The 27,259-nt window shown below is 45.5% G+C and overlaps 1 protein-coding gene and 1 pseudogene across 1 annotated transcript in view; both read right to left on the minus strand.

The window, feature by feature from the left end:
- Positions 1-27,259, minus strand: part of ADCY8 (adenylate cyclase 8) — a 214,862-nt gene that overhangs the window by 30,219 nt on the left and 157,384 nt on the right. Inside the window, 5 exon segments of the mRNA XM_061607483.1 lie at positions 108-189; positions 5,657-5,835; positions 6,515-6,604; positions 11,630-11,831; positions 21,292-21,392. Coding sequence (XP_061463467.1) covers positions 108-189; positions 5,657-5,835; positions 6,515-6,604; positions 11,630-11,831; positions 21,292-21,392 — 654 coding nt within the window.
- Positions 3,943-4,058, minus strand: LOC133375840 (5S ribosomal RNA; annotated as a pseudogene).

The following is a 27,259-nucleotide window of genomic DNA, read 5'->3' on the forward strand; positions in this document are numbered from 1 at the left end:
TTGCTCCAAATGGCAGCCATTTGTCGGAAGGTAATGACCAAGGAGCCACTGTGGATATTTTCAGTTTTTTGGAAGGACATGCACTAAATAATAAATGCTTGCCTTACCTGTTGGCCATGGTAAAATACAGCTAGCAGGAACATGGCCATGAGGAGCAAGGAAGCTTCCTTAGTCCCCAGAAAGTCTGTGCTAGAAAAAGGGTGGGGGAAGAAAGAATAGGAATCACAAAGGTTCAGATAAAAGATTGACTTTTGTTTCTTTATTTTTTTTTAAAAAAAACTTCATATTTATTGTCTTAACAGAATTCACTGTGAAACACTGGTGGCATCCACACCATGCATTTGAAGCACATGTAACACACATCTAAAGCACATAGCTTCTCCCAAAGAATCATGGGAACTTTTATTTGGTAAGGATGCTAGGAACTGTGGCTCTGTGAGAGGGCAACTACAGGACCCAAGATTTTGGAGGAATATTTAAAGGTACATTAAATGTGCTTTAAATGTATGGTGTGAATGTGATCGCTGAGCAAAGATACATTAAATGGGGATAGCATTATATTGCTGAAAATATATTCTCTGAAAAATAATATGAATTGATTCCAGATTATGAAAACCATAGGCAGTGCAAGCTGACCCATGTTTGCTCAATATGGTTTATTCTCAAATGGCCATACTTAGTTCATTGTTTCTGAAACTTACAAGAAGTTAACTGAAGCAGAATGTTTTTCTAATGCAGATTCTGTCTGCCAAGGGACACTTCCTTTTAACACACACTATTATTACACCCGAGGTGGTTTTCTTTTAGACTACATAGGAAGGGGAGGAATCTTCCACGCTTAACGGAGCCCCCCCCCCCCCGTTTTGTGTTTCAGATTAAGGATGTGAGCCCAGACTAGAGCAATGGAAGGATACAAATCCAGATCAGTAACTGAGGCAGGGACACAATGAGTAAGCTCTTCCAAGGAGTTGGTATCCATAGCAGGAGTAACTGTGTTCAGTGTTATACAAACACAGTAAAATGGTCCTACCCAGCAAAGGTTGACTAGAACCAGGCCAAGGCTACAGTAAGCCTCAAAAATGCAATGGGACTTACTCATACATAAGTTGACATAGATTGTAGTTTTAGTTAAATAATAATTGGACCTTTCCTTGCAGTTGTGTCCAACTAAGTTGTACTCAGAGTTGACCCACTGAAATTAATGGGCCTAAGTTAGCCATGTCCATTTATTTCAATGGATCTATTCTGGGTATGACTAACATTGGACACAACCCAAATTTCTCAGTTTTAACTATGCTAGTCAGTTTCACTTCATTCATTTATTACAATAAACCAGGTGTGGGGAACCTTTGGCCCTCTAGATTTCTCAACTACAGCTCCCACCAACCCTGGCCATTGTCCATGCTTGCTGGGGCTGATGGGAGTTGTCGTTCAGCAATATCTGGGGGGGGGCAAAGGTTCCCCACACCTGCAATTAATCAACTCCGCAGTCCTCAATTGTATGCAACCATCTTTCCAATTAGCTTTATTTATGTTTCTGTGATTATGATATTTGACAGTGGCTCCTTCTCACTTTATCTGTTACACAACCTATACTACAAATGGATTCACAGACAACTGAAATTTGGAAATTTCATAGATCTGAGAATGTATGGGTGAGAAATGGGTGGATCTGGGAGAATTCAGAATGCTAACTGCCCTCATCTGAAAAGCCTCATCCCAATATAAGTCAAGCCCAGCCCCTTCTGAATTTGAACCTGGGTTATATTGGGGTTCAACACTACCTGCCAGCCAGCCCTCCCTGCTCCCTTCCCTTCCCTCAAATATATCTGGCAGCACCAGGGTATATGGAGAGGTGCCCTGGGGAAATCCATAGTTCCTAAGCTCCCTAATGCCCAAGGTGCTGCCACTGCAACATGCTAAGAGCCAGGAAGGGAAGAAGACTTTGCACAGAGGCTTCCATAGAGATCTTGCTTTTGCCCTGTTGCTGCTGCCACTAGATAGAATGGGGCAACAAGTCAGGGTTTAGGGGACTGTGGGATCGTGGGGAAGAGAGTGTTGGGAAAGTGATGTGTTGAGACCCCAACAAACTGTCACACACCAAAACTTCGCTTTGTAGATGCAGTGATGCAGGAAAAAGGTAAACACTTCTCAGAGTAAAACCTTGACCTAAGGCTCTCTGGGCAAAACTAGATGTTTGCTTAATTACAAAGTGTTCATATACCTATCTTTTTTTCCCTCTGAAATAATTACAAGCACAGGGACCCCAATTCTTACTGGGAAGGCAAGGTGCAGGCTCACCTCTTCACCCCCCCACTGATCCTCCTCTAGCTGGGGCTAGGAGCCTTAGGTGGTGGTGGTGGTGGGGGAAATCATTGGTGCCAATGGGGACTCTTTTCTAAGGCTCCTATCTGCAGTAGGGTGGGGAATTGCAATGGGGAATAAAGAGATGAGCCTCCCCTCCCTGCACGCTGCCTCCCCAGTAAGAATAGGGCTCCCCCATGTTTGCAATTATTTCAGCTGCATGCTCCACAATTAAGGAAATGTCCTTTGGCCCACACTTTTCTGCATTCATTTTGTATGCCTCTCTCTGAAGAGAGAGAGAGAGAAATAAAGCTTTAGCTTCTCTCAAGCATTCCCACCTGGTCCTGAATCTAGTCCTCATTTCCATGCTACAGCCTAGTCGACAACTGACAAGAGAGCTGCATTTTTTGACAGTAATAAGAGTAAAAGATTGACATATCAAACCAGCCGTGGTATTGCTTTCCTATTTGGGGATCCAAAATAAAGACACCCTCCTTCATTTCTGCTGCATCCGTTTTCCAGCTGATGAGATATTTCCAGCACCACTAAGGAATTATCTTGTCGAGATATGAGATGACTCGGGTAAGGTTCTCTATTTCTAAGGCTATTTTTACTTTTGTTATTTGAAGAAATAAAAGGCAGTTGTGTAAGGATCTATGTATACACTCAGCAGAATGGCAAAGCTTTTCCTTAACTGCACCACTTCAATCAGCACAGTGTGTGCTGGTAAATGGGGGGGGGGAGAAGATATTCCAGGGTTGCAAATCCCCCCCTCATATAGAAATTCCCTGCATGTAGAAAGACAGCACACCAGGGAGAAAGCCAGGTTGAACCCTTCCCCCTGCCATATTAGTTTTCCAATAACAGGCAGTTTGTAACAAGGGAAGCATTCAAAGGTGAGGCTTCCCACCTTGACTGTCTGCAGTCTGTAGTTGTCTCCCCCAGGAAAAGTTGAATATATAAACTGGTACTAAGTCATGGCAATTGGCAGAGTCTGAGGAACGAAGAGTTGGGGACCAAACAATTCATCATGAAGAACAAGGACCTCAGAAAGAAGCAGATTTGCCCCTAATCCTACCCACCTAGACCCATGAAATGTATTTATGCTGAGTACAGAACTACATGGAACTCTGATCAGATGCAATAAGACCAATATTACAGTTTTTTTCTTTTTTTGTAAGCCAGGAGACTCAGACCCTGGTTTAAATTCACTAAAAGGTGTGTATATTTCCTGCCATCATGTACCACTTACATGTTGGCCCCAAAAGTTGTTGCAAATGTATATCTGGCTGAGTCACACTGAACCGTGTGCCTTGTAGTCTGTAAGATGATGAGAGCAGACAGGAGCAAAAATGTTTTAAACAATATAGTTACTGGATTGGGTGTGGGGGTGGTCTGGATGATGTATTTTGATTCCCCTCCAGCCTGTGATTTTGTTATCTGTAGAGAGATGCTATTTGTATTAGACAGACCTGCTGAACTGGTCAAATTAGTTCTTTTCATAAGCCAGTGTTGTTGTTGTTATATGCCTTCAAGTTGATTACGACTTATGGCGATCCTATGAATCTTGTTTGGGTATAGTCATAGAGTTTTCATGGTAAGAGATATTCAGAGGTGGTTTACCATTGCCTTCCTCTAAGCCTATGGCACCCGGTATTCCCAGGTGGTCTCCCATCCAAGTACTATCCAGGCCTGACCCTGCTTAGCTTCCGAGATCAGACGAGATTGGACGTGTTTAGGGTAGTATGGTAAGCCAATAGCTCTGGTCATGTCTATCAAATATCCCCATTAACATGTCTAAGGATTTGGCCACAGGAACAAGGATAGCCCTCCCCCTCACCTGGCTGGAGCAGGAGGTAGATTTTGAATGAGACTGATGTGGAGCTGGAAGCTGGAAAGACACGGAGAGGCTTTGCTTCTGTGTGCTGGACTCCAAGCTATGGCTTTGCGGACTTCCCCAGAACCCGAATGGAAAAGCAAGATCTGTTGGGGTGTTAATGCTAACCGCTCCATCTTATGCTCAGGTTGTATACAGCTCTCTGCAAAGCTCTGCCAACAGATATTCAGCAGGCGCCTTCTGTTTTAACCTTTAAACACCTGCTGAAAACCTTTTTGTTCCGACTTTTTTTTTTTGTAGTAGGTGACCTTTCACGTTACTGTATTTTTAAATGTTTTTTATTTATTGTAAGCTGCTTTGATGTTTTTGAAATGAAATAGCGGCATACAGATATGTTTATAAAGAAACAAATATGGGTAAACAAACCCATGTATCCTAAAGACATCACAGTCTCTGCTGACCTTCATTCCAAGGAAAGTGCAGGAACCACCTGAAGCCTCTCACCACTCAGAAGTTAGGGTGTGTGTATTAATATATGGTGCAACACTGCAGTGGGTTAAAATGAACACACACTGATAATTAGGAGCACCATTTCTGATTTCAGTGTTTGTGAGCCAAATTCATACCGAGGTACAAAGACCTGTTCTTTGATATATTGACAAGTAAACTGCCAGAGGAGGACGAGGAGGAGAAAGCAAGAAAGAAGCATTCAAGAGCATTTATTGTGGTCAGTGTTTTGTATCTCACAGAAAGTTGAAATAGGGTGCTTCTGAACTGAAACATAATCGCAGTGCATTGTACAATGGGTCGGACAAAAGCTTTGTGGATTTGGGAAAGATTGGCCAGCATTTCTAGAGTTAACATCTGGGCTTGTCAGAAGCTCTGCACTGGTCTCAGCCATTATGCACATCATGTATAAGATGTTTTTGACTCGTGTTTATTTACTCAGAGTCCATCTCTGTTTTCTGAAAGTTCTACATCAGATGGGGAACCTGTGATCTTCTAGATGTCATTGGACATCTCCCCATCATGGCGGACCATTGGCCATGTTGGCTGGGGCTGATGGGAGTTAGTAGTCCAACCACATTGGCTACTCCTGCAGGTGATGAAAGACTACAACCTTAAAAGACATTTTGTATGATCCCTGGCATTTGTAACGCTCCCTAACAGAAGTCCATTTTTACCCAAACTTTACTTCAAATCGGAGATCATTTGAGGACAGGCCTTATTGTACATTGAAACATAGGAAGCTGCCTTAAATGAAGTCAGACCATTGGACTGTCTAGCTCAGGATTGCCTTAACTGTCTGGCAGCAGCTTTCTAGGATTTCGGGCAGGATTTCCAGCCCTACCAGGAGATGCTGGGGATTGAACCTGGGACCTTCTACATGAAAAGCATGTGCCCCACCACATTGTACAGGGAATCCTTCTTTGGGGAGAGGATTTATTCAATGTCATTAAAGATTCCCACTGTGGAGCCCGTAAAAACCAACAGACATTCAAGCTGCATTAAAACACTTACTCTCCATTGTGATTGATGTCATCGTACCGCAGAAACAGGGAAGCGTAAATGGTCTCTGTCAGGAAGCAGTAGATTGCAATCATAATGAGCAGCACTGCCAGCTTGAGGACAGAATTGAGACGGAGAAACACGGCACAGGTCACCATCGCCAGGATGCCAGTAAAGACGAAATACTTAATAAAGAAGTTTGGGATAAGGATCAGTTTTAGCATTCAGCACTGATTCAGATCATGCGCATTTATAGGTCATTCTCTCTACTTTGACTGTCTATTTTCATGGCACTGTACTGAGCCAACAGCTTGCTTCCAGCTTCTTACTGTGCAATCCTATATATGTCCACTCAGAAGGAAGTCCCACTGAGTTCAACAGGACTTACTTCCATGCAGCTGAGATTTGTGGCTCCGATGTCACTGATGGCAAATGGGATCTGACGGCAATGGAATCTGCTCTGGGTTTCAGTACAAATTTCCAAGGAGATGTCCAAAATGCTGAAACCTATTTCCAAAATAGGTTCAACACCCCAGACACTTGAAAGTGCAGACTAAAACCTGGAGCGGATTCACTGCCCCACTGACACTGGAGTCACTAGTCTCCACTGTTTCTGTGCAGGTGGGGACAGAATGGCAGCAGTCTTTGATTGGCAACAGCTCTCCAGGGTTTCAGGCAGGGAGCATTCCCAGCCCTAGGTGGAGATGCTGGGACATTCTGCATGTAATGTGGTCACTGACTTCAGTGTTGGGGTCAGCCCCGGCAGTGACAATCTCTATGCATACGCAGTCTATCCCCTTTTTGGAACAACACTGTACATTGTGACAAATGCCTGTATTTCTAAAACAGTTCACTCAGAATTACCTCTGGGTAGGAGCAAATGTCTCCAAAATATACAGAAGAGTTGAAAGTCTGATTCTTAAAGGGCATTGGCTTGTCAAAATCACACCATAGCTGTGGACACAGAAGAAGAAGAAGGAAAATCATGCCACTGACACTTCAGCCATATACAAGTGATTAAATTTTGCCTTTGGGTGATATCCAGTTTTAGCTAGTAGACCCTTTGAAATCAATGGACAAATTACTTGAGCCCATTGATTTCAGTTGTTCTGCTCCCACTATGACTTAGGCCCCATCTGCACGATACATTTAAAGCAATATCCGGCTGATAGGGCTGATAGAGCTGGTGCTCCTGTCGAAACCCTGGTTGAACTGTGGAATACAGAAATGACCCGGGCGGTTGACATGATTGCTCCTGAGCACCCTCCTGTGTAGAGCTCGTACAGCTCCATGGTATACCCCAGAGCTGAGAGCGATGAAACAATACTGGAGACGAACTCCTGGTGGATGCAATCATACACTGGTAAGTGCCTATGGTAAGCTGTATTTAGGGGCAGTGAGGGCAGCAAAAAAACAATATTTTGCTGCCACTGTCAAATCATCAATCTGCCACCCAGCGGAGCTCTTCAGAATTGTCCGGGGACTATTACACGCTGGCCCCAAGGACATGGTAGATCCATCTGAGGCCCGCTGTAATGAATTCGCTAGGCACTTCCAGGATATAATCTTTAGCATCTGCCAGGACTTAGACTCCAGTGTTATAGCAGGTGAATCAAGCGAGGTATCCAGAGCACAGCCTTGTCCCGAGTTCTTGGATGAGTTTCAGTTGGTGCAGCTTGAGGACGTTGACAAGGTGCTTGGACAGGTTCATGCCACCACTTCTGTGCTGGATCTTTGCCCTTCTTGGCTAATAAAACCTAGCAGGGATGGAACAGCCGGCTGGGCCAGGGAAGTGATTAATGCCTCTCTGCAAGAGGGGGTGGTCCCTGGCTGCCTGAAAGAGGCAGCAGTGAGACCACTCCTGAAGAGGCCCTCCCTGGACCCAGAAAATCTTAATAACTATAGGCCAGTAGCAAATGTTCCATTCCTGGGCAAGGTCCTGGAACGAGTGGTTGCAGGCCAGCTCCAGTCACTCTTAGATGAGACCAATTATCTGGATCCATTTCAGTTGGGTTTCAGGCCTGGTTTTGGCACAGAAACAGCCTTGGTCGCCCTGTATGATTACCTTTGTCGGGAGAGAGACAGGGGGAGTGTGACTCTGTTGATTCTCCTTGATCTCTCAGTAGCTTTCAATACCCTCGACCATGGTATCCTTCTGGGGAGACTAGCTGAGTTGGGAGTGGGAGGTACTGCATGGCGGTGGTTCCACTCCTACTTGGCGGGTCACCTCCAGAAGGTAGTACTTGGGGAACGTTACTTGGCACCCTGGACTCTTCATATGGGGTTCCGCAGGGGTCAGTTCTGTCCCCCATGCTGTTCAACATCTACATGAAACCGTTGGGTGTGGTCATCCGGAGCTTTGGAGTGCGTTGCCATCAGTATGCTGATGACATGCAGCTCTATTTCTCCTTTTCATCTTCTTCAGGTGAGGCTGTCAATGTGCTGAACCGGTGCCTGGCTGCGACAATGGACTGGATGAGGGCTAATAAACTGAAGCTCAATCCAGAGAAGACTGAGATGCTGCTAGTGGCTGGTTCTTCTGACCAGATGGTAGATGTCCAACCTGTCCTGGATGGGGTTGCACTCCCCCTGAAGGAGCAGGTTGATAGCTTGGGGGTTCTCCTACAACCATCTCTGTCACTTGAGGCTCAGGTAGCCTCGGGGCACAGAGTGCCTTCTACCAACTTTGGTTGGTGGCCCAACTACGTCCCTATCTGGACAGGGATAACCTGGCTTCAGTTGTCCATGCTCTGGTAACCTCCAAATTAGATTACTGCAATGCACTCTACGTGGGGCTGCCTTTGAAGACGGTTAGGAAACTGTAGCTTGTGCAAAATGCAGCGGCCAGATTGGTAACAGGGACCAGACGGTCCGAACATATAAAACCGATTCTGGCCCGCTTGCATTGGCTGCCTGTATGTTTCCGAGCTCGATTCAAGGTGCTGGTTTTGACCTACAAAGCCTTACACGGCTTGGGACCAAAATACCTGATGGAACGCCTCTCCCGATACGAACCCACCTGTACACTACGTTCAAGATCAAAGGCCCTCCTGCGGGTGCCTACTCCAAGGGAAGCTGGGAGGCTGGCAACAAGGGAGAGGGCCTTCTCAGTGGTGGCCCCCAAATTATGGAATGATCCCTCTGACGAGGTGCACCTGGTGCCAACACTGTTATCTTTTCGGCGCCAGGTCAAAACTTTCCTTTTCTCCCAGGCATTTTGATATGTGTTTTAAATTGTTTTTATATTGTTTTAAATTTTAAAATTGTGTTTTAAATTGTTTTTAAAATATGTGTTTTAAATTGTATATTTGTTTTAATGCTTTTGATTGCTGTAAACCGCCCAGAGAGCTTCGGCTATGGGGCGGTATACAAGTGCAATAAATAAAATAAATATCACACCACTTTAAACAGCCATGGCTTCCCTCAAAGAATCCTGGGAACTGTAGCGTGTAAAGGGTGCAGAGAGTTAAGAGATCCCTATTCCTCTCACAGAGCTACAATTCTCAGATTGGTATAACAGTCATCCCTCTTCCCAGGGAAGGCTGAATAGGGGGTCTCCTAATCTTGTGAAGTGGGATCCTGCCTGCCAGCCTTGGACTCACTGGTTCCCAGATCACCATTATTAGGCTTACAGCCAAGAACCCAGCAGGTGGATAGTGTAACCTCTAGCTTGGTATCCTAGTCACTACTGGACTTTAGGGTCATGGCATCAATATAGGAGGGGGCCTGCCAGAAGGTAGCTTGCCAGTGGTCCCTCAAACCTAGAGCTGGTTCTGTAATCAGCTACAGAAAGAAGTTGCAATGACTTGTTCTGGACCAGTTGACGTTTGCAAACCTTAAGAGTAAGCCCCATGCACAACTCATTACAGTAATCAAGTTGAGACGACCAGGGATGCAAGATAGCAGCTGAAAGGCACACAGGTGGCACACTGGCCAAGTTGAAAGATGGTGTTCCTGGTTGCATCCAAACCAGTTGCCTGACAGTCCCAAAGTAAGGCCAGTGGCACTCCCAAGCTGCAAACTTGCTCTTTTAGGGGGAATGTTGACCCATTTTTACACAGCCCCCCCCCAAAAAAGGTTGGGATTCAGTAGGTTGGGATTTAAAGCCCTAAATCAGATATGGCCTTCCATATGTCATTGGACTACAACTCCCATCATTCCTGATCATTCACCATCCTGGGTAGGGCTGATGGGAACCTGAGTTTCACAACATGTGGAGGGCCACAGATTTCCCATCCCTGGCATCCGTGAAAGAAAAGAAAGGGTGATACCACCCCCCAATCATCAATAGTAATAGTCCTTGTGAAACAGCAAACTGCCCAATGCATCTTGGCTGACGACATCATTTCTTCAGGGGTACAAGATTAACATCCTTCAGCTAAGGCAACATCCCAAATAACTAATAACTAACAGTTTGTTTAATGATGCATCCTATGGGTCCTTCGAGAGATCCTTAGTGTTCCATTAAAGACTTCTTAAATGGTACTTGTTAGAAAGTGTGATGCATATCTACAAAGCAAAGCTTTGAGGTCAGAGCTTTTGTAGCTCTGTGAAGCAGCCCTTTCCAGCTACAGCAGTGACCAAAAGAAAGTGGCAGGCGTAGCCAACCACCTGCTAGGCAGATTAATGAATCAGAACTGAGTGGGAGGGGGAAAAAGGCATTCTGGATTGGTAGAGTTGAGACTTACACTTGTATGGTATACATCATGGTTGGGGAAATCTCTGACCCGTAGGCCAAATGGCCTCCTCATTTGACCCACACAGTCATTTCCCACCACCAACACCCAGCACACCCACCTGCCACTCACCTGACATCATATGGTGTCAAGTCCAGGCCAGATAAAGCCATTGTTGCAAAGGAACAATCAGGAGACATGTAGCACACTGCTGATTGTCCCTTTGCAAGCACAGCTTGCATTCAGCGCTGTTCAGATTTGGTGCCAAAGGCAAGCCGATCCACCTGATGTTATATGTGTCATGAAGGGATGACCACAAGTGGACCTGGCCCACTGGCTGAAAGTGGTGCCCTGCCTCTGGTGTAGTGTAGACTGTTAAGAGGCAGGGGAAATGGCCAGCAGGAATAAGGGGAGACTTGTGCATGAGTGATAGTTTGTGCCATTGAGTCACTGAAAGCAAACCTGAAGCCTGCTAAGCTGGTCATCACTCTTTCTCAGAAGTAAGAGAGGAAAAAAGATGAGATGTTAGACAGACAGACAAATAGATAGACAGATGCTTATACCATCTTTTTTATGGAATATGTACTGAGACCCCTTTCATGGGCACTAGAGAAAATACTGGCAGGCACATTGGCGTCTGTGGGTGCCGTGTTGGTGACCCCTGGCTTAGAATAAAGGACCAATGAGAAGTGATCTTAGCTTTCAGCAACCACCACATGTTTAGGGTAACATCTAAGCTGTCCCTCTCAAGCTGAGCCAAACATGAAATCCTGGAATTTCAGTTTTTCCATCTGCACAAGCTGAGATATTGTTAGTGCAGTCTTCCCAATTTCCTGGTCATGATGGTTTAGACATCTGAGGTGCAAGGATGTGGCAATGAATTACGGCTGTCTGCTAGTTCAATTAAATCTGATGTGGAATATATTTACATTAGTCTTTGGGAAGCTAAAATTTCATACTTGACCATACGCAGCTGGAAATATCGACGCATCGAGCAGATTTGGACCCACAAGGATTTGTTAAAAAATAGATCATCTTCACAAGGGATAAATCAGCCTACATGTGATCCGATACCACTTAAACAGCAGAATGAAATCCTTGATGCTTGACAGCTGTCTCCCCCCCCCCTTGCTATTCCCTGGCACACAAATGTGTATGTTCACAGCTCCTGTGGCTGAAAATAAATAAATAAATAATATATAATTGGTTGAAATAATGCATACATCTTTTTACTCTCCTCCAGCCCCACCCTCTGCCCCATCAGTGAACATGTAGATGCTCCCCACCCCCCTTGGGCACTTACAATGTTGATGATGGCTCCCAGAAAATTAATCATAATAGAGGCAAAAATGATGACGTTCCGGGCCAAATAGGTCTCGTTGATCCAACAGCAAGTTTTCCGGAGCACGAGGGGTAAGCATTTATAATCCTCTGCAGTTGTGATTAACACGAGAGCTGAATGGAGCATGATCAGAATCGAAAACTGAATGACCATTGGTATCAACCTGTGGAAGGAAAAAGATCTTGTAATAAACCACGTTTGGGTTGTTATTATTATTAAATTTATATTGAGCTCTTCCTCCCAAAAGGAGCCTAGGGTGGCAAACAGCAAGCGATGAAACAATAACATTTTAACAATCTTAAAAACAATTCCAATACAGATGCAGACTGGGGAAAAGGTTCCTGCTTAATAAAAGGCTTGTTGGGAGAGGAAGGTCTTCAGCAGGCACTGAAAAGACAACACTTGTCTAATATTTAAGGGGAGGGAATTCCAAAAGGTAGGTTTCACACAACCACAATACGGAGGCCCCCATCTGCAGAGTGCAGCGATCGACTGGGTATATAAGGAGTCAGATTATCTTTCAGGCTTGTGTTTAAAGAGGAAGGGGAGCTGATCATTTGGAGTATAGAATATTAGGGAAAGCAGGAACAGGTTGAAGGGAGCATTTTGGCTGCAAGTGACTGCTGGGATTGCGAGGAAAGTGGAGGGCAGAGGAAACTAGCTGGGTGAGAGTCGGTTTAGGAGATTGCTAGTTCTAATTCCATTCATCCCAGTTTTCATTGTTCCTCAAATAAACATTCTGTTTTAAACCAAGGCCAGCAGTTCCCGAACTCCCCCCCCCCATGGACCGCTTGTAAATTTCTGAGGGTCTTAGTGGATCACTTAATGATTGTTCTGCCTCTTGTAGCAATTGTCATGCACTGTGCAAGATGCTGCATGAATTTTAATTGCATTTTTATTGCTTCCTTTAAGTCACATGTTGTAATTTTATTGTGTTACAATTTTCATTCCATAGAATTCAAATGATAATACAAGAAAAGGCAATATGAGAAGTAAAAGAAGCAATACAAACACAATTAAAACTGATTATGAATACTTAACGTGGACATGTTACGGGCCATGTGAATGATGTCCACGGACCACAGTTTGGGAACCCGTGGCCTACGCAACTGCCACTGAAATCCACACTTGAAGGGTTTGAACACTTACCCTATATCTATGACAATGGAACCAATTACCTAGAGAGGTAGTGGGCTGTCAGGCCCAGGATGTGACTCAGGAACCAGACCAACGGCTGTAGTTAATTCGTGTTTTATTAGGGTAATGTCCAAACAAAGACTGCGTTTTCTCATGAAGCAATACAGGGATACAGGTCCTGCGGCATTGGGAGAAAGTTGACAGAGCAAGGGACTTCTTCCCGCCTGTTCTTTAAGAAGGGGCCAAACAGGCGCGCAATCTTTCGCTCCTCCTTAACTGCCCCTCAGGTACTGCCCGCCTTCCCCCCTTCTCTCCTGTCTTTTCAGCTGTCTGCGTGTGCACGGTGAGGGGGGAAGCATCACCCCCTCCTCTTCTGAAGTTTCCGATTCCAGGATGAGGGATAGGGGAGGGGCTGATGGTAAACTGCCTCCCCGCTTTTCGGCTGTGAGCAGCCCTCCCTCTTTCCCCTCTTGCTCTGAGCCTGAAAGAGGGGGAGGCGTGAGAATGTCCAGGGAGGGCTCAGGCTCCCCGTTGCTAAGCGACCTTATCACTGGCAGTTCCTCTGTTTCATCTTCGTTCCAAAGGGGGGAAGTTCCTCCCCCTTCCCTCTGCCATCCATCCGAATACTCTTCTCCCAACTCTCCGGGATCCAGCTCCCCGGGATTGGGACCCCAGCTCTGCCTTCCGACACCATCCCCCCTCCCAGGCTGTGCCCCCCTCCCCTTGTCTGGCTTGGGACGGTGGGGAAAACGTTGATGGAAAAGTTTTACCAATTCTGGAGCATGCACATCAGCTGCATCTTCCCATGATCTGTCAGCCACCCCATAGCCTTTCCAGTGAATCAAGTACTGCAGCTTGTGGCGTCTCATCCTGGAATCTAAGATCTCCTCAACTTCAAACTCAAGCTGCTCATTTACCAGGAGTGGAGCTCCGGGAGGTTCCTCCGGCCGTAACTCACTGGGAGGGGCGGCTTTCGTTAAGAAGGATCGATGGAACACAGGATGTATTTTAAACGTGTCAGGCAGCTTCAGTCGGTACGCCACGGGATTGATTTGAGTTTCTATTTCGAAAGGACCCACCCTCTTGTCTTGTAATTTTCTACATTTACCCGGCATCTGGAGGAAGCGGGTGGACAGCCATACCTGGTCTGCCGGTTGAAGGGGGGGGCCCTCCTTCCTGTGCAGGTCAGCAACTCGCTTGTACTCCGTTTTGGCTTCGTTTAACTGCTGTTTCAGTGTCTGTTGCGCCGCTTGCAATTCCTTAAGGAAGTTCTCAGCTGCCGGTACCAGCATTCCTTCTGAGCTGCTTGGAAAGACTTTAGGATGGAATCCATAATTAGCGAAGAACGGGGTTTGTTGAGTGCTGGAGTGCAGAGAATTGTTGTAGGCGAACTCTGCAAAATGCAAATATGATACCCAGTCAGTCTGTTGATAGGACACATAACTTCGTAAATATCTTTCCAAAACGGCGTTCAAGCGTTCCGTCTGCCCATCTGTCTGGGGGTAATGGGCGGAGGAGAGTTTTAATTCCGTCTGCAACTGTTTCCACATTGCTCTCCAAAATTTGGCTGTGAACTGAGTTCCTCGGTCTGAGACTACGCTGTTTGGCAATCCATGCAGCCGGTAGACTTCTTTTATGAATAACTTGGCCGTTTCTTTAGCCTCTAAGGCCCCTGCACAAGGAAGAAAGTGTGCCATTTTGGTAAGTAGATCCACCACTACTAAGATGGCTGTCATTCTTTGGGACTTGGGTAGATCAGTTATAAAATCCATGGAGAGGTCCTTCCAGGGTTCGTGTGGGACAGGCAACGGTTGTAACAGTCCTGCTGGTGTCCCTGTTTGTGTTTTTGTCCGCAGACAGACAGAGCAGGACTTTACATAACTCTCAATATCCCGACGCATTTTAGGCCACCAGAAGTCCTTGGCCACGTTCTGAATGGTCTTGTAAATCCCAAAGTGTCCCGCTGTGATGGAATCATGACACTGGCGTAGGATTCTGAGCCTTAATTCCCCTTCTGGCACATATCTGGCGGTTTTGAACCATAACAGTCCATTTCTCCAGTGAAAGGTTACTTCTGAGTCTTGACCTTGTCCCGTCTCCTGCTGATATTTTAGCATGTCTGCATCTTCTTGTTGTGCCTTTTTGAGTTCCTCTTCCCATGAAGGCTGGCATACTCCCAACGTTAATTTCTCTGGCGGGATTACGTACTGAGGCTGGTCCTCGGATTCACTTTCTTTGTATTGTGGCTGTCTGGATAAGGCATCCGCTCTCTGGTTTTTGGCTTGGGCATGGTAAGTAATCTGGAAGTTAAACCTAGTGAAGAACTGGGACCATCTTATCTGTCTCTGGTTCAGCTTTCTGGCGGTTTGGAGGCTTTCAAGATTCTTGTGGTCAGAGCGCACTTCAATTCGATGAGAGGTCCCCTCTAGGTATTGTCTCCAGTTTTCAAAAGAGTCCTTGATGGCCAGCAGCTCCTTCTCCCAAACTGTGTAGTTCTTCTCTGCAGGCTTTATCTTCCGAGAGAAGTACACACAGGGGTGCAGCTCCTTCCCTTCTTGGTCTAATTGTAGCAGGACCCCCCCGATGGCAAAATCTGAAGCATCTGCTTCCACTACGAAAGGGCGGTTCGGATCAGCAAAGCGCAGAATGGGCTCAGTAGCAAACCTTCTCTTCAGCTCCTCAAAGGCCTCGGTGGCATTCTCTGTCCATTGAAACTTCTTCTTCCCCCTTAAACAGTCAGTCAGAGGAGCTGTTAATTTGGAAAACCCTGGAATGAACTTTCTGTAATAATTGGCAAACCCCAAAAACCATTGTACATCCTTTTTGGTGACAGGTTGGCCCCAGTCCAATATGCAGCTTACTTTCCCTGGGTCCATCTCCACGCCTTCCGCTGAGATTCGATATCCAAGGAAGTCTAGAGACTTGAGGTCAAATCCACATTTCTCTAATTTAGCATACAGGTGATTTTCTCTCAGTCTCTTCAACACCGTCTTCACATGCTGGTCGTGGTCTTCCTGGTTCTTTGAGAACACCAGGATATCATCTAAGTAACAGATTACATACGTGTCCAACAAGTCTCTAAACACGTCCATGAATTTTTGAAAAATTCCTGGGCTTCCACAAAGCCCGAACGGCATGACCAGGTATTCATACTGTCCGTAAGCGGTCAAGAATCCTGTTTTCCATTCATCTCCCTCCTTCATTCTGATCAGATTGTACGCTCCTCTCAAATCCAACTTCGTGAAGATTTTTGCAGAGCGCAGTCGGTCCAGCAACTCTGAGATCAGGGGCAGCGGGTAGCTGTTGGGGATGGTGATCTGGTTCAATGCGCGATAGTCGTTACAGGGTCTGAGTTCCCCCCCCTTCTTTTTCACAAACAATAGTGGCGCTCCAGCAGGGGATTGTGAGGGGCGTATGAATCCTCGCCTCAGGTTTTTATCCAGAAATTCCTTCAGGGCCTCCCTCTCACTCTCTGTGAGAGAGTAGATTCTCCCTGATGGGATGCTGGCTCCTGGCACTAGATCAATCGCACAGTCGTAAGGGCGGTGGGGGGGTAAAGTCTCTGCCTCTTTTTCATCAAACACATCTTTGAATTCTTCATACTTTGGCAGCAGGGTCACTTGCTCGATCTCTTGCACTGCCCCCGCTAGGGTGTTCTTGATTCCTTCAGGTTGACAGTTCTCCTGGCAATACTGTGAGGTGAACCACACCACCGCCTCCTTCCAACTTATTTTGGGTTCATGCTTTGCTAGCCAGGGCATTCCCAGAATCACCTCAAAGTTCGAGAGATCTGACACGTATAGCGAAATGAACTCTTCGTGCCCAGGGATTTGAAGTTTCACTTCCTCCGTGGCTTGTGTCACCCCTCCTGACTTCAGGGGTCTCCCATCGATAGTCTCCACAGCTAGGGGAGCGTCCAATTTCCACCGGGAAATTCCATGATGCTTGACTAACTTTGCATCAATAAAATTTGTGGAGGCTCCACTGTCAATTAAGGCAGTGGAATTAAACACCACTCCTCTGGAAGTTGTAATCCGAATAGGCAAGACCAACACCCCCTTTGAGGGAGGTTGGATCGTTGGGGGGCCTTTATACAACGCTGCCCCCAGTCCACCGGCCTGCACGTGGACTGGGTGTTCTAGTTTCCCGACGGCTCGGCTTTCCCCCCTTTCAGTCCACAGTCTCTGGCCACATGGCCCGGCTTTGAACAATAAAAGCATAAACGTTCCCGGCGTCGTCTTTCCTTTTTTTCTTCCGACAGTCTTGGCCTAGCCCCTCCCTGTTCCTCAGTTGCATTACCTGTCATCCCTGCAGTGGGAAGGGTCTTGTTGCGGGATGCCGAGGCTGAGTATCTCGGGACCTCCTGCTTCCTTTCCAGGCGCCTTCCTTCCATCCGGTGATCTATCTGTAGGCATAGCCGGATGAGCCCTGGTAGGTCAGCGGGGGGGGAGGTCCTGGCCAACTCATCCAGGATTTCAGCATTTAATCTACTCTGGTACATAAACATCAGGGCGGCGTCATTGTAACCAGTTTCCTGGGACAGAATTTTAAAAGCGTTAGTGTACTCAGAAACAGTCCCTTTAGCTTGCTTCAGAGCGCCTAGTTGCCGCGCTACTGTTTCAGCCCTTTGCGGGTCTTGAAACATCTCGGTCATGTCCTGTATAAATCCTCTGTACCTTCCTAAGACAGTATCCTTTCTCACGAGATATGGAGTCACCCATTTTGCAGCTTCTCCCTCCAGGAGGCTAATCACGAAAGCTACTTTAGCCCCATCGTCTGGAAATTCCGTGTGCCTGACATCCAGATATAACTCACATTGAGCCACGAAGGTTGCCAACTGATCACTTTGTCCCGCGTATTTTGGGGGCAATCCAATGGGAACCTTTACTACGGCAGCTGGAGGGGCTGTTCGCATCTGGTCTATCGTGGCCTTCAAGGTTTGATTATCCGTCTTCAGCGCCTTGACTGCTGCTAGCAGGGCTTGAACATCCATCTGCAAATCAGCTACCTTAGTCCTCAAGAGTTCTACTTCTTCCGTCTCAGAAGTGGGATTCGTCCCCCCCGCTGCTCCCTTTGACATCTTGTCCCAGTCAAGTGAAGAGAGCGTTGAGGGTGATTTAGGTGGCTCTGTCAAGCTGTCAGGCCCAGGATGTGACTCAGGAACCAGACCAACGGCTGTAGTTAATTCGTGTTTTATTAGGGTAATGTCCAAACAAAGACTGCGTTTTCTCATGAAGCAATACAGGGATACAGGTCCTGCGGCATTGGGAGAAAGTTGACAGAGCAAGGGACTTCTTCCCGCCTGTTCTTTAAGAAGGGGCCAAACGGGCGCGCAATCTTTCGCTCCTCCTTAACTGCCCCTCAGGTACTGCCCACCTTCCCCCCCTTCTCTCCTGTCTTTTCAGCTGTCTGCGTGTGCGCGGTGAGGGGGGAAGTATCACCCCCTCCTCTTCTGAAGTTTCCGATTCCAGGATGGGGGATAGGGGAGGGGCTGATGGTAAACTGCCTCCCTGCTTTTCGGCTGTGAGCAGCCCTCCCTCTTTCCCCTCTTGCTCTGAGCCTGAAAGAGGGGGAGGCGTGAGAATGTCCAGGGAGGGCTCAGGCTCCCCGCTGCTAAGCGACCTTATCACTGGCAGTTCCTCTGTTTCGTCTTCGCTCCAAAGGGGGGAAGTTCCTCCCCCTTCCCTCTGCCATCCATCCGAATACTCTTCTCCCAACTCTCCGGGATCCAGCTCCCTGGGATTGGGACCCCAGCTCTGCCTTCCGACATGGGCTCTCCAACACTGGAGGCATTCAAGAGGCAGCTGAGCAGCCATCTGTCGAGAATGCTTTGATTTTGATACCTGCATTGAGCAGGGGGTTGGACTTGACGGCCTTATAGGCCCCTTCCAACTCTACTATTTTATGATTCTATGATCTACCCCATCCCTCCCCAACGCAGTGTCCTCCAGGTAAGAACATAAAGAAGAGCCCTGCTGGATGAGGCCAAAAGCTCATCTAGTCCAGCACCCTGTTATCACAGTGGCCAACCAGATGTCTATGGGAAGCCCGTAAGCAGGCCTTGAATAATATTCAGAGGCATACATCCTCCAACAGTGGAGGTAAAACATAACCATTATGACTAGTAGTCATTGATAGCCTTATTTTTCATGAATTTATTTTAACACAGTTTAAAGTCACCCATTACTGCCTCCTGTGGGAGCAAATTCCATAGTTTAAACATGTACTATATGAAGAATTACTTTCTGTTGTCTATCCTGAATCTTCCAACATTCAGCTTCATTAGTGACTGCTCACTGAGGCAGGGTATCGCCAACATATCACCTTGCTGCTGAAAGAATTGCACTGGCTGTGCATTAGCTACCAGGCTACGTTCAAGGTTCTGGTTTTGGTGTACAAAGCCCTATACAGCTTGGGACCGGGACACCTGAAAGATTGTTTTACTCTATATATACCCAGTTGATCACTGTGCCCTACAGATCAGGGCCTCCTGCAGATACCATCCTATCAGGTCTGTTCCACACAACATAGGAAACAGACCTTTAGTGTAGTGGCACCTACCCTGTGGAATTCCCTCCCCTTAAATATTAGACAGGTGCCATCTCTGTTATCTTTTCGGTGCCTACTGAAGACCTTCCTCTTTCAACAAGCCTTTTAAGTAGAGACCTTATCCCAGTCTGCATCTGTGTTGGAATTGCTTTTTAATGTTTTTAAAGCTTTTTTAAAAAGATGTTTTGTTTTAATATATTTTATACTCTCTTTTTATGATATTTTAGAGTTTTTAGTTTCTTTGTTTGCTTCCCTGGGCTCCTACTGGGAGGAAAGGAGGGATATTAAATAAATAAATAAATAAATAAAATATGGCCTGAGGTTCTAGTATTGTAATTATAATTGTTATTTTCAACAGGAACAAAAATAGCTATCACAGTGACCTATCGTTAGGTCTAATCATTAGACATTAGATCATTAGGTCTAAGATTTCAAGACCGATATGTTAAATAGATACATTTCAAAACTTAAGGCAGAGGAAAAACAAATACACTTTCGCATTATGCCGTCATGTATTGATGACAGCATAGGAACTAACCCATAGTCAGCCACCATAGGCAAATATCCCTTAGTTTTAACACGGATTGCTGAAACCCTGTGAACCCTCCTCCCTCCTCCCCCAGAACTAGTTCAAGGACAGAACAATGCACATAAGTTTTCAGAGCAGCAATGGTGTTTTAGAACCACCTTTCCCATTATTTAATACACTATTCCACTTCTCTTGGTTCCTCAGAGTCTGCCTCTTCTAGAAGACTTTGGCACAACTCATTACCAGTCTCAATACCAGAGCTTGGAAAAGTTACTTTTTTGAACTACAACTTCCAACAACCCAATCCAGTGGTCATGCTGGCTGGGGCTGATGGGAGTTGTAGTTCAAAAAAGTAACTTTTCCAAGCTCTGCTCAATACCCTTTTTGCAAAGATTGCCAAACTTTTTGGACCAGTGGGCACATTAGCGGCCGTGGGAGGCCTGCCATAACACAAATGGCTGCTGTGAGAGGTGGCATAACAGTGCCATTGGAGATAATGGTGGGCACACTGGCATCTGCAGACCCAATATTGGCGACTCCTCCCCTATTGTGACCAAGCCAAAGTATATGGAGTTGGGGTGGGGAGGGGATGACTTTCCCTGTTTACCATAAGCCACATCTGCACTATACATTGAAACTCCTACGATACCACTTTAACAAGCAGAGCTTGGAAAAGTTACTTTTTTAAACTACAACTCCCATCAGCCCCAGCCAACATGGCCACTGAATTGGGCTGATGGGAGTTGTAGTTCAAAAAAGTAACTTTTCCAAGCTCTGTTAACAAGGACCATAGCGGCAGAGCACTTGCCTTGCATGCAGAAGGACCCTATTTCAATCCCCAGCAACTCCAGGTGGGGGTAGGAGAGAACCCTGCCTGAAATCCTAAAGAGTTGCTGCCAGTCAGTGTAGACAATACTGAACTAGATGGACCAATGGTCTGACAATAAGGCAGCTCTCTATGTTCCTATGTAAAACTCATGGCTTCCCCCAAAGAATTCTGGGAACTGTAGTTGTTAAGGGTTCAAAGAGTTATTAGGGAAAAACCCATTCTCCTCCAACAGCTATATTTCACAGAGATCCCTAGGAACAGAGATTGATTGTTACAGTTCTCAGGAGGTTTAACAATCAATCCATCTTCCCAGGGGACTCTAGGAAATGTAGCTCTGAATAGGGGTCTCCTAACGCCCCTAACAAACAACAGTTGCCAGAATTCTTTGCGGGAAGCCATGACAAATTAAAGTGGTATAATGCTACTTTAAATGTACGTTGCAGATAGGGCCTTAAACTGTAAGGTCTTTGGTGCACGGATTTGTTCTTTGGAAAGCACTATGCACATCCTGACTCAAACTATGCAGAAATACTGAATAATACCCTGCAATAATGTTCAACAGAATGTCTTTGCATTTACCTTGAAGAAGGAAGCAAACTTTGGATTGCAGTGATAAAGATGAGGACCATGAATGCACACACCAAGTTCGACTTGAACACTTCATCCCTCATTTGGGAATACTAAAACATAAAAGAGAATTAAAAAAGGAGGAGGAGATAACATTAGTCTCCTTTAACCCCTCTGCAAAGAGAGCAAGACAGCTTTGTAAGGCTTCTGCAAAATTAGCAAGGTGATCTGGTAAATTAATTAGCTTCCTGTGGTGAGATTTTATCTCTCTCTCTCTCTAAAATATGTATATGTACACACACACACACACAGGGAGAGAGAGAGAGAGAGAGAGAGAGAGAGAGAGAGAGAGAGAGAGATTGCTTCAGCAGAAATATTCTATGAAGGAGCCTATAAGGAAACCACATCAGGGAAGCAAAAGCCATTTCATCTTGCATCCAAGTTTTACCCGGCTGCGTTTTAATCAGCCACATTAAAAACTACAAAGTGGATGGCTTATGCCACTTAACCTGGAGGGAAACGGTGCTGTGGAAATGCTGGGATCAGTAATGCAACGTGAGCAACAAGGAATGAACCTCAGCATGTTCATCAGCTGAATATGAGAAAAAACTTCCTAACTGTTGGAGCAGTATGACAATGGAACCAATTACCTAGGGAGGTGGTGTGTTCTCCAACACTGGAGGCATTCAAGAAGCAGCTGGACAGCCACTTGTCAGGGATGCTTTAAGTTGGATTCCTGCACTGAGCAAGGGGTTGGACTTGATGACCTTATAGGCTCCTTCCAACTCTACGATTCTGATCTGCTGACTGAAAGAACTGGGCATGTTTATCCTTGAGAAGACTGAGGGGAGATATGATAATACTCTTTAAGTATTTGAAAGGTTGTCACACAGAGGAGGGCCAGGATCTCTTCTCGATTGTCCCAGAGTGCAGGCCATGGAATAACAGGCTCAAGTTGCAGGAAGCCAGATTTCGGCTGAACATCAGGAAAAACGTCCTAACTGTTAGAGCGGTATGTCAATGGAACCAATGACCTAGGGAAGTGGTGGGCTCTCCAACACTGGAGGCATTCAAGGGGCAGCTGGACAGCCACCTGTTGGGGATGCTTTAAGTTGGATTCCTGCTTTGAGCAGAGGGTTGGCTCAATGGCCTTATAGGCCCATTCCAGCTCTACTAATCCCACAATTCTATGAATGGGCCCATGGGATGATCTATCTCATGGCTGAAAAAGTGTGTGCTTTGGCTTTCTTGACAAAAGTACTATTTATAGACAGGTGGCTGCTCTAGTAGGTAGCGGCAACTTATCAAATCCCTCCCAAGACTGCTGCTTTGGGCTTCTGTAAGTTACATAGCTTGCTGGGACACACCCCTTAGAGTTCCAGGTGGACACAATTACTGCTCTGGGAAAGAAAGTTTGTAACCTTCTAGGGGTGTAGAGTCTTCGGCCCATGAGCCTTATTAAGCCCATCCACAGCCCATTTGGCTGTGTTGCTCAAGACATCATATATGATAGCAGGTGTGGGGCAAGTAAAGATGTGGCTGGGCCAAAGGGGGTCTGGAGGCAGCTGACGGTCAGGGCTTGCATAGTGCCACATATGCAATCCCTAATAATCAGCTGACCCTGTGCATGAGCAAAAAAGTGTCACCCGATGCCATTGTGTTAACAGTTGACTGGCAGGCAGGCAGCCCCACCCACCTGACAAACTTGGTCCACATGAGGTGGAGGAGATAAGGATTTGGAGCTTCAAGACTTTTCAAAAATATTGTCCAGGCTTGGAAGCAGGAAGAACTTGGCTGACCTTGTGCACTATCCATGTGCGCACACATGCATATCTGTCTGTCTTGCTGCTCAGCATCAAGCAGCAAAATGATGTCTCAGGTTGGTCTTGGTCACATGAATGGAAGAACATGCCTGTCTATCCAGGCATTTGATGGCTGAAAGGGACTGTTCCTGGCAACCTGAAGATCACTGGATGGATTTTTTAAAAATGTAACTGTGTTTTAGATTTTTTAAAAAAAATTGTAACAGTGTTTTACAATGTTTTTAACTGTTTTTAGAATGCTTTTCTTTTTCTTGCTGTTACGTTGTTTTGTTATGTTTGCTGCCCTGGGCTCCTTCAGGAAAAAGGGCAGGATACAAATTTTGTAATTAATAAATAACTGAGAATTGTTAGGAGACTCCTCCTCTAAGCTAAAATTCTCAGACTGGGTTAATAGCCAGTCCCTCTTCTCAGAGAACTCTGGGAATTGTAGTTCTATGAAGGGAATAGGAGGCTCCTAACAACTCTCTGCACCCTTCACAAACTGCAGTTCCCAGGATTCTTTGGTGAAAACCATGGCTCTTTAAAGTGGAATAATAGTGGAATAAACCTATGATGTGAATGTGGTCTAAGCAGAGCCCTCTTCAGATGTTCATTATGAAAATTAAACTAACATGCAAGGTGGGGACAGCACGTGTGACCGTGCTAGCTCCACCCCTCATCCCTGTCACCCTCTGTATGTTCAATGATGACTGTCATCAGTGGGGAGGCCTCAGGGTTCTAAACCATGTGGGAGCCTCCACAAGAAGAGGGGCTTCCCTGCTGCATTTTTGAGCACATAGTTTGCATGAAAATGAGGGGTCACAACTAGCGCACTGGTGCACACTCTGTCTTCCTTTTAACCCCCCAATAATGAACATCCTTATAGGGCTTTAGCTGCAAGTAATTTCCCACTGCTTTTAATAGAATGTGAGTAACTTTTGACCAACTTCACACTGATATCTATGGGACCTAAGTGTGACTAACTTACCTGTCTGGATCCAACCCATTGTTCCACTGGATTATTTACTTATTAAAACTAATCTGAACTGCCTTTGTACTCCCAAAGTGATATACAATGTTAAACAACAACACATATCAAAAACCAGCAATAAAAAAAGAACAAAACAGAATTATGGGATGTTTGCAGGCATGGCACAAATAGAAGGCCTGTTGGGCGAGTGGCAGAGCATCTGCTTTGCATGCAGAAGGTCCCAGGTTCAATCCCTGGCACCTCCAGATAGGGCTAGGAATCTCTGCTGTCTGAAATTCTCGGGACCTATTGCCAGTCATTATAGACAGTACTAAACTAGATGGACCAATGGTCTGACTTGGTATAAGATAGCTACCTATGTTCCTAAGAACCTCTTCTGCTTGTCAGTATCTGGCTTCCAGAGTCATGCCACCTCTGAGTATGAAGATTACAGCTAACTGTCATGGCTACTAACCCAACATGAACTTATCCAAATATTTTTTCCCCACGGCATCTTAGCTACTGGCTGTCTCCATACCTTGTGACAATGAATTCAGGACATTAATTGTGTATGTGAAGTGCTTCCTTCCACATGTTCTAAACCTACTGGTAATCTGTTACACTGGATGACCCTGCATTAGAGGTAAGCCAGTTACATTATCATAATAGAAAAAGGACAAAAGAGGATGCAAATTTCTACTAAACCTGCATATGTTTATATACATAGATGCACATTTGGAAATAATTACTGTAATTTAAATAGCTACATCTCACCATTGTGGAGAAGACTACGACCAGCTGACCTGCAGGACTGTTCAGGGCTCATCTTCATGGTGGTTTACTGTGTGTTTGGTGCTACTTATACCTTCTTTTAATTTGTATGGTTCACATGATGTTACTGGCAAACAGAAGCTATCACACAGTTTCCCCCCTGTAAATCCGTACCAACCCAATCCACTGATAATAGAAAAGGGAAGAAAAAAGTCTTCATTCCCATTCTCTAGTGCTTGCCGACACTTTGCTCCAATGCTTTTAGGTGGGTGTGTCAATCGCTCTGCTCTCCACGCCCATTCCCTCCTCCAATACTTGATTTTATTTCCTGTAGGCTGTCAAACAACTTCCGGTTGCTCTCCTCCATTCTGCTGGCCTTTTTTATGTTGCCGCAAATGGTGCCTTTATTTTTGTTTTTCCCCTAACTTGTGCACAAAGCCATAACTGCTCAAACAATGATTTGTATTTCAGTTGTATCCTGCCAGGGAAATTACAGATATCTACACTTCTGGGGTTTTTTTCAAAGGAACCTACTACAGCTGGTAGAACAGACTGAGCATGCTCGGTCACCTAGCAACCAGAGAGAGTGGAAATGTATAATTAGAGGGTGGGGCCACAAGGAAAAAGCACGACTGATCCTCCCCAAAGGAATGCCTGCTCACTGTGAATGGGAAAAAGTGATTGGCAGCTAACATTGAGCAGGAACTGCGGATTATGCAAATGAAAAGTAAAAGAAGTGTATTTCCTATGAAGAAATGCTCCCATGCAGGTGAGCCCTCAGTTGATGGGCAGCTTCAAAGCCCCTGATCTCCCTTCTTTGTACTCTTTATCTTTAAACTAGACATGGGCCTTCAAATAGAGGATGCCTTCAATAGATTATTGTCCTCTAGACATGACATCCCTTAAAACAGAGGACTGTCCTCTGTAAAGTAGGGCACATTGCTTCCAACCCTGCATTCTAAATATTTTGAGTGAGAGGTGGGGAGGAATATATCTATTTCTTCTCTTTGTACACCATTCATAATTGTATAAACCTTCTGACACATCACAAATCCTATACATAGGTAGAATACATTGTAAAAAGAGCCTCCGTGGTGCAGAGTGGTAAGCGGCAGTAACACAGCCGAAGCTCTGCTCACGGCCGGAGTTCGATTCCAACGGAAGGAGGAAGTCGAATCTCCGGTAAAAGGGGTCGAGGTCCACTCAGCCTTCCATCCATCCGTGGTCGGTAAAATGAATATCTGGCATACGCTGGGGGGTAAAGAAAGGCCGGGGAAGGAACTGGCAATCCCACCCCATATATACGGTCTGCCTAGTAAACGTCGCAAGACGTCACCCTAAGAGTCAGAAATGACTCACACTACAAGTGCGGGGACACCTTTACCTTTACCTTTACATTGTGAAATCTTGAAATATTCAGAAGATGACGGGTTATGAATTATTATTGGGAAAAAACAATGCTGTTGGAAATTAATCATGTAAACATAACCAAAACACACTGAGTAACAGTGACAGCTGCTACGTTTGTGACAGCTAAGAAATGGAAAAAACTCTAGGATCCCAAGATGCAAGGAGTAGATGAACAACATCTGGCCAATCACACAGTGAAGCAAACTAACTAGAGCAGTTAAATTAAGAGATGTCAGACAACAAAATCTAATTTTATGGCTGAGTGGCAACCTTTTATCTGGTTTTGGAGGGTTAGACATCATTTTAATGGGAAATGTTTTGCTATATTGTAATATACTGAACTTAAAAAAAATTAATATATGAATAGTTTGGGCAAAATTGTATGTCATTATTGGTGAATGTATATAAGATGTTGGCTTCAGCTTTTTTAAAAAATATGAAAAAATAATGATAAGAGTTGGTGAGGACAAGCTAGAGTAGGGATGGTTAATAATATAAGCAGAGTCTGGCTGCTGAATGAGCCAAAGGCCCATCTAGTCCAGCATCCTGTTCTCACAGTGACCAATCAGATGCCCACATGCAGGACCTGAGCACAAGGGCACTCTCTCCAGCAGTGGTTTCCAACAACTCGCATTCAGGAGCATTCTGCCTCCAACAATGGAAGGAGAATATCATTCACATTATCCTTTGGCTATGCTGGCTGGGGCTGATATGAGCTGGCAGTCCAACAGTATCTGAAGGCCTTAAACAGGCTCCTCATCCTTAAACTAGGGGAATGAACTCTTTTTTTTCTGCCAGTAAAAACAACAACACACACGGAAATGTATCAAGAGAAGCTTTTCCTACCACTTAGCTGAGGCTGCGTACATACCATACACTGAAAGCACATTGAAAGTGCATGACTTCCCTCAAAGAATAATGGGAACTGTAGTTTGTTAAGGGTGCTGGTGATTGTAGTTCTGTGAGGGGTAAACTGAGCAACATACATCTGAATACCAGTTGTTGGAAACTGCACAAGGGAGAGTGT

Source organism: Rhineura floridana, chromosome 1, assembly GCF_030035675.1.
Source record: "Rhineura floridana isolate rRhiFlo1 chromosome 1, rRhiFlo1.hap2, whole genome shotgun sequence".
In the NCBI taxonomy this organism is placed as follows: Eukaryota; Metazoa; Chordata; class Lepidosauria; order Squamata; family Rhineuridae; genus Rhineura; species Rhineura floridana.